Raw genomic sequence first — 8,409 nt, 5'->3', positions numbered from 1 at the left:
ATTCCATGGACCTCTGTGCTGATGTGTTGTGTATTCCTTGTGGGATTTTCCAGGGCTGTTGGCTGGTGTTGCCTTCTCGTGAAGTTGGGGTGAGCTTGAAATAAGAGACATCCCCTTGTACTTTATGGAACTCCTTGTATTGGGGAGATTAAAAAAAAAAAAGCTAACAGCAGTACACTGCATCAAACATAGGAAAAGTGGTACAGAATTTTAAAAAAAAATAAAACATTCTCTTCAAATAAAAGGTGTTAGGCAGCTTTAAGGAACCTATACCTTTTTTTGCAAGAGGTAATTCTTATGAACTTCCTTGAAGGCAGGGTCCTTGTACGAGTAGTTTGCAGGATCACAGTTTTCATCCTCCTTTCATAGAACTGGAGGTTAAACACTGCCCTCTGAACCCCAGGGTACAAATGATTTTTGTACCATAAAAATTGGTACCAATAAATTGGTACCATAAAAATCAGGCCAGCAAGATTTTTCCTGAGGTCCAAAGCTCAAGTTGTATTTCTTGTTTCCTTTCTCACAGATACAAAATCTGGTTGGAGCAAGAAGAGCTGAAGTTCTTCTTAGGAAGTTCTGACCAGCTAGTAGAAAGGCAGATACTCTTTGTAACATGGCTTCTGCTCCCTTGGTTGATTCCAGAGGGCTCTCCTCTCCTGTTGATGGTGACTGGAATCCAGAAGATGTTTCTTTTCCAGAACAATTTGCATGGGGTGCAGCAACAGCGGCATACCAGATTGAAGGTATCTGAGGGTTGTTTTTTTTAAAAAAAAAATAATTGGAATTGCAGTGGCATAGCTAGAGGGGGTGCAAAGCACTAAGTCTTGTAGGGAGCCTCACGGCAGTGTGCAAACAGCCCTCCCCTTTGGAGCCATTCTAGGTGATTGGAGCAAAACAGGGGCATAGCTAGAAGGGATGCAAAGCACTAAGTTTTGCAGGGAGTCTCACTATGGCATGCAAACAGCCCCTTCCACTCCCCTTTGGAGCCATTCCAGACAGTGGAAGCAAAACGAATTTGCCTCCATTTTGTTCCCACCACCCAGAATGGCTCTGAAAGGGGGGGAGGGGAGGCTCCCCACAAAATTTAGTGCTTTGCACCCCCTCTAGCTACGCCACTGGAAATTGGAGTTTGTGGGAAGAGGATAAAACAGGGTGCTGAAATGAATTGAGACTCTTGACCCATTGTGAATGGAAAGAAAGAGGTTGGAGTTCTTCTTATTGCTTCAAGAAGCTATCAAATCTTGTGTTCTTCTATAAGAGACTTTCCCCTTTGTTTTTGCCTTTCACCAGTAGCAGAACACAATAAACCTACCTGGAAGCCCTTGCTGGGAGGGGATAATGGGAATGGATTTGTGTAAATTTCAATCACAATGTTTTGTGATAAAGAGGGCACTATGTTTGATTTGGTCATCCCCTTTTAAGGGTCATACCCTTCTAAGGGTTGCTTTACTCATTACATTTTTAGTTGCTCACATAAGGTATTTTGAGTATGCTTTTCAGGGAACCTGAGCTGTCTGTACTGCGAATACTTTTAAAATATACACTCAGTGGTGCACCTGGCCCATAGCTCTGTGGAAAAGCATATTTTGCATGCAGAAGGACTCAGGCTTAACACCTGGCATCTTCTAGTGGGCTTGGGAAGACCCCTGTCTGAAATCTTGTAGAGCCACTGCCAATCACTATACTGAGCTAGCTGGATCAATGATCTGACAAGGTATAAAGCAGCTTGCTGTGTTCATGTTCAGCTCCCCATGCATGCATGTGTGACACATACACAAGTACATGTACATGACTCTGCAGGAATGGAACAACTTGCTTGGGCAGAGTGGGGGGCATGTATGCATGTACAAGTTTTTCATACAATTGGGTTGCTGTTGGGAAGTATTGTCTAAACCTGATTCCCAGGTGTGTGTTTGTGTGTGTTTGATATGGGGTGGGTGAACTTCTGTTTGTGGCTCTCAGCCATGGCTGGTGCTTTAGACTACAGTTCAGTAGCATAGGCAGAGGGGGTGCAAAGCGCTAAGTTTTACAGGGAGACTCACTGCACCATACAAGCAACCCCTCACCTTCCCCTTTGAAGCTATTCTGGGTGGTGGAAGCAAAACAAAGGCATACACTCAATCCCACCCCCTCCTGCCCCACTTCCTTCCCCCCGCTCCACCCTCCCCTCATCCCAGAATGCCTCCCCCCACCCCAACTAACCTCTCCACCACCTGGAGCTTTTCCCTTTCTCCAGGTGGTGTGTGGTGGGCGGACAGCTGGTGCTGGGCTCAGGACGAACTGATGCTGGGTTGGCACCAGCTCTGACTCTACTCTAAGTGTCATGGGCATGCCTTATGGTACATTTGCGACACCCAGCACTGGCACACAGCTGGCTCAACAAGCTCAGGATTGGGCTCTAATCTCCTTACCTTGCACTTCTGGCAAAGTCATTGAAAAAAGCAATTGGTTATCAGAGTAACTGAATTGTTTGCTAGAAATTTCTCTCCAGTGGACAGGGTCATATTGTACATAGGGAGGCAGCACAGTCCAAATTCTTTGTGCTTCTCTTTATTACGGGAAAATTCATCAAATGATTTAGGATTCTCTTTGGAGGGCTGTGACAAAGGAAGGCTGCTGTCCAGTCACACAGTTTGCCTTGCACCTCTGAAAGTCTCACATAGACTGCTGCTTTGTTCACAGCGTATTTTCGCTAGTTTAGCAAGGTACACGTTATTTGTTATCTGAACAGAGTTGAAGGTCCATCCTAATTGTACTATGTAAGAAAAAAGGGCAGCTGCAAGAGTCTTATGACTTGGGCGCAGCAATGGGAATTTTCATCCAAACGCTCAAAGGTGGTTTGTCTTACTGAAGGCCATTCCGCTGATAAATTTCATCATGGTGTGATAAATCTCTTTAAGCAAACAGATGCTGATTTGTTTGGTTTTCTGCAATTGCATGAATGTGATTTTATTTTTTTTCATTTGGTTTTATGCTATGCTTAAAACCGGACACTGTGTGGAGAAGTAGAAAAGCAGCTAATAAATGGTAATAATTATAGTGCATGTTTAATGCAAGTGGCAGCCAATCTTCAATCACCTTAGGATCAGCTAAGTTTTTGTGAAGGCACTGATTTGGTGAGCCCTGTCCATACATTCATTCATTCATTCATTCATTTAAAGCAGGGGGTCTCCAAACCCTGGCCCAGGGGCCAGATGCAGCCCATGGCCAGCCTCATTCCGGCCCGCGGCCAGCCTGATACCTTGAGAGCCTCTGGCCCAGTTGACCAAACACAACCAGAGTTGTGCTTGTGGGGTGGGGGAATGGGGGTTCATTTAAGTGTGTGCTTTATTTCTTGGGTTGTGTTGGTGCTTGGAGAAGTCCTGAGCATTTGAGCCCATTCATTTATTCATTCATCTAAGTTCCATCACTAATTCATTTATTTAAATTGTATTTAATTTTTTTTTTCCTGCCCTCGACACTGTACCAGATATTTGATGCGGCCCTTTGGCCGAAAGGTTTAGGGACCCCTGATTTAAAGAATTTTTACCCTACCTTTCCACCACACAATTGGGGCACCCAAGGTGGCTTAAAACAATAAAAACAATACAAGATAAAAGATTAAAACTACACTAACACATTAAAACATAAAACAATTAAAATAATAAGACAGATCAGACTCCAATGAACCACGTTAATACTGCATTCATTAAAAAGTGCCTGCCAGCAATTAAATGCTTCCTTGAATAAAAAAGTCTTAAGGCCCCACTGAAATGTATCTAGAGCGGAAGCCGTTCTTAATCCCAGAGGGAGGGAATCCCACAAGCGAGGAGCCACCACTAAAAAGGCCCTAATTCAGGCCACCATCCCCCTCATCTCTGCTGGGAGTGGCACAGTCACAACGGCCCCCCTCAGGTGACCCAAGAATACAGATACAATTATATGGGAAGAGGTGGTCCCTCAAATACTCTGGTCCAAAACCGAATAGAACTTTAAAAGTCAAAATTAGCACTTTGAATTCGGCTCGGAAATGAACTGGCAGCCAGTGAAGTCGCTGAAACAGTGGCCCAACCGAGTCAAACTGGCAGACCCAGTAATCACACGGGCAACTCCATTCTGCACTAGTTGCAGTTTCCAGACTGTCTCCAGAGGCAGCCCCATGCAGAACGCCAGTGATGTAAGTGATGAATGTGTTTACTCGTCCCCCCCCATTCCTCTGTGGAAATGTGAAGTTTGACACAAAAATCAAAACAGACAAAAATGTTAACTAAATATTATTATTGTTGTGGCTTATAGGGCCTTTGGAATGCTGTGTAATAGGAAAGTAACTTCAGTAGTTTTTGAAAGTAATTTGATTGTCTCCTTTTTGCTGAAAATGCAGATGGACTTGAAGACATGTCAAGAGGTGTCAAAGCATTAGCTATTTTAGGCCTCCCCACTGCATGTCAAACAGCCTTTAAGATCAATGTCTGAATAATATCAATCTCAGAGAACTGTTGCATGGTCTAAGGCTCTCCAGATCTTTCGACCACATTTCTTGCATTGAGGGAGCCTATGTTTCCGTGACCCTAATGTTGCAGACAGGTTAAAATCACAGGGCTGGTTCACCCCAGCAGGATTGTCACTTGCTAAGTGCAACATTAAGTGGAGATGTCCGTGTGTGAGTGAACATTCACCAGATCACATATTGCAAGTGGAACTTCTGTGTCACTTCCTGCAGAGACAGTTCGTACACTTGACTGAAATTCATGCAATATTTATTAAGGTATGTGTACAGACTTCCCCTCATATCTATGGGGGGGGGGATAGGTTCCTGCTGCTACCACGGATATTGGAAACCACGGATAGTAGCAAATCCTACAAGAAGTGGTTCACAAATACCCTCCTTTGTGCAAATGACATCCTTTGTCTGATTTGCAGCTGTCCTGTCACTATCTCGCTGCCTCTGTGCTCTCTCTGCTCGGTGGCTTAGCACTGCATTGTTTTCAGCCCTCCAACTCACTTCCTGTTAGCGTTTGCAGCAGCACAGAGACACAGAGGATACAGCAACAGGAGGGCTGCAATCAAACAACAATAAATCATTTGTGTAATGGAGAAGAATTTGTGATTGCAGATACGGGACAGACGGATGGTGACGACGATGCCAGTATATGTGTGAGCTTCAGAGTTAGAAAAAGTCTCTTTCAACCAGGGCCAGCCCTAGCCCAGCCGCCCCTGCAGCTGAATTGCTGCCTTCTCTGTGGTGCACATTGACACACAGGAGCATCTTCTATTTTTTTTTCTGTGGTCACGGATATTGCTGTTGCTTTTCTGTATCTTACTGTGTGATTTTAAAAAGGGTGTGTTTGGGGATCAGAAGAGTAAGAGAATTTAGCAGAAAAACGTTACTGGGATATGCTGTAGGCAGGCAAACAGGCAGCCAAGGTAGTGGGATGGACAGCTAGCATAGACGGTGGATTTCCAGAAAGTAGCAAGGTACACCTGCCACCAATCCAGCCCCCCCTCCCCCATCAATCTACCTCATCAGTGGATCAGCCCCTTTGTAACATTAGGATTCCCTAGGAATTCTGTAAACCGCTTTGTGAACTTAGTTGAAAAGCGGTATATAAATACTGTTAATAAATGTTAATAATAATAATGTTAAGCAGACCAGCCCCACTTCTTTTCTGTTAGGGTGCCCTGGGTTGTTGTTGCCACTGTCACAAGCCCATTCCTAGTTGCCATTCTGTTTCTTCATCATGCATGTGCTTCTAAGTTTGTGTTTATGTGGCAGCCTCCCCACCCCCACCCCCCCCCACCCCCGTGACCCATGCGTAGCATCATAAGGGGGCATGGAAGATAAAGCTGACAAAATGGTGGTCACTGAGGAAACCAGAGAAAGCTATGATAGGAATAGAGGAGAGGGGAAAGATGGATACTCAGGGTACAATCCTAACCCCTTATGTCAGTGCTTTCCAGCAAGGGCAGTGCAGCTCTGAGGTGAGGGAACAAACATTCCCTTGCTTTGAGGAGGCCTCCGTGAGTGACACCCAACTGCAGGATGCAGCACATGTCCCATTGGCACCGCTATGCCAGTGCTGGAAAGCACTGACATAAAGGGAAAGGATTGCACCCTCAGTGGTATGGTCAGAGGCATTTGGCCTTCATATTTCATATAACTGTGTGCCGCCTCCAGGTTTTGGAGGCAGCCTCTCGCTGAATGCCAGTTGCAGGGGAGTGGCTATGGGATACAGGTATTATCTTGTCTTTAGTGTTCCCAGAGGCAGCTGGTGGGGCCTCCTTATTCGCAGGTTTGGCACCCATGGATTTGATTCAATGTGGATGCCGACCCCGCATCTGGAGGGCCTCAAGAACCTCCCAGATCTGACCAGAAGTGACTTCTGGTCAGGTCCAGGACATCCTTGAGGCCCTCCCCGTGGATTCCATTATCCACAGATATCAGTATCCATGGGGGGTGGTGGTGGTCTGAGAACAAGATTCCCTGTGGATATAGAGGGCTTGCTGTATAAGGAGCTGGACTAGATGGGCCCTTGGCTTGAACTTATGCTCTTAACATTGATTGGTGTGCATGCTAAGGAACAGAACTTCACATGCAACTACAGACCTGACAAATAGCCATTCTGGACTATTATAACACAACTAGAAGCCTATGGCCAAGGTATTTCTGATGTTTTTGTTCAAAGTGTGATTCTTCATCCCTGTAGCTTATGGCCACATGCAGCTCTCCTCTGGTCCATTCTCTCTTCAGTTTTTTTTTTTCTCTCTCACACACTCTCCACTCCTGTCATTCTCTCCTGTATCTCTCATTCCTCTGCACGACTCCTTTTACCAAGCCTAGGCAATTTTTTCTTAGCTCTTCTCTGCATCCCTTGGCCTGTTGCCTTCTCAGACCCATGCCTGCTGCTTTCCAAAGCTCTTCTACCCAACATGCCTCTCTCTAGGCCAGCCATTTTCAACCACTGTGCCGTGGGACACTGGTGTGCCGCGAGCGGTCCACAGGTGTGCTACAGGAATTTGACGGAAGGTCATTTATTAGTAGGACCAATAGGGATGTGAGGCCCCCACTGTCAGCATGGTGTGCCTTGGCAATGATCAAAAACCTGATGGTGTGCCTTGACAGTTTTAGTGCCTTGTCAGTGTGCCATGAGATGAAAAAGGTTGAAAATCACTGCTCTAGGCACTGGAACCAATGCCAAAGACTCTTTCACCTGCCATGCCTTTCTGTGACGTTAGAATAGCTTATCTGCACCATTACAAAACTCCTTGATGATTTTGACAGATTTCATGGATTTTGACAAATGTTCTTCTAACCTTGTACATTGTTAACAGAATACAAGTGATTACAGCACTTCAGAATCTGGGCCTGCTCTTGTTAATATCATTCAGGTTACCCAAAACCATCTTATTACAATTTTTAGAGGGGGAAAAAAAGAGTTAGTTGTTTCACAGAATAGCAAAAGTTTGAAGAGTTAAATCTTTCCACGGGAAGAAATTGAATTTTTAATTGATGTCAAAGTTGATGTGTTAGAAAACTTTCAGTGCTCTAAGGAGTCTGACGAAAATACGATTGCCTTGAGTCACCGAACCACGGGAAAATGTGGACCTTGAGAGACACTCAGAGCACTTTGATCTAATAATTGACCTACTTTGAAGGTTGTCCCACATTAAAGTTCAATTTGCCGAATAACCCTGCGTAGATATATTGGTGCACTCAAGCTATGATAAAATTCTGTAAAGAACATGAGACGTGACTGAAAGCCTATGAGCAGGCCAGTTGTGGAAGGCGTATTACATATTCCCGAAATGCTTTAAGTGTCTGCAATATGCTTAACCTTGCATTAAACTTAGATTTAATAAGACAGATGTGTATTAAAGTACTGAAAATACTTCAGGGAGCAATTTGGCATCGGCGAGGGATGGACTGGATGACCTCCTAATAGGTCTTTTCCATCTTTAATTTCTATTATACTAATTGATTATTAAAACTCTTTTTATTGAGGGCTGGTGTATAACTATTACATAGATATTAATCTTGCAGACTGGCTGATATTTAATTTATAGACAGTTCTAAACCATAATGTCCCTTTAATTTTTGAGACTGGAAACTCTGAAAAATGTTACTTGTAATAAAGACTGGAGGAGTTTCGCCCATTTTCATTTTGGTGATCAAAGTACAATATGCCGTGCTAGAGATTAGCAGAGTATAAATGTATTCGAGCTTAATTTAAACTACACATGCATCTCCACACATACATGGAGGGCACATACAGCCAGGAAGGCTGTAGCCAGGGAGTGTATCACTGCACTGATGTTCCTGGGGGAATCAGGGGGCAAATGCCCCTGGGGCACCATGCCTGTGGGGGCAGCAACGCCCCCTGTGTCACCCTCTCTCCCTCCAGAGCCCTTCTGAGGGCCAGGGAGGCCTCGCAC

At 44.7% G+C, this 8,409-nt stretch overlaps 1 protein-coding gene across 1 annotated transcript in view; it reads left to right on the top strand.

The window, feature by feature from the left end:
- The first annotated feature begins 613 nt into the window (after positions 1-613).
- LOC136656084 (cytosolic beta-glucosidase-like) overlaps positions 614-8,409 on the top strand; it is a 60,469-nt gene continuing 52,673 nt past the window's right edge. Inside the window, exon 1 of the mRNA XM_066632925.1 lies at positions 614-743. Within this exon, the coding sequence (XP_066489022.1) occupies positions 614-743 (130 nt within the window). The remainder of the gene's footprint in view (positions 744-8,409) is intronic.

Source organism: Tiliqua scincoides, chromosome 6, assembly GCF_035046505.1.
Source record: "Tiliqua scincoides isolate rTilSci1 chromosome 6, rTilSci1.hap2, whole genome shotgun sequence".
Lineage (NCBI taxonomy): Eukaryota > Metazoa > Chordata > Lepidosauria > Squamata > Scincidae > Tiliqua > Tiliqua scincoides.
Note: the sequence above shows the minus strand (reverse complement) of the source record. Positions and strands in the feature narration are given on the sequence as shown.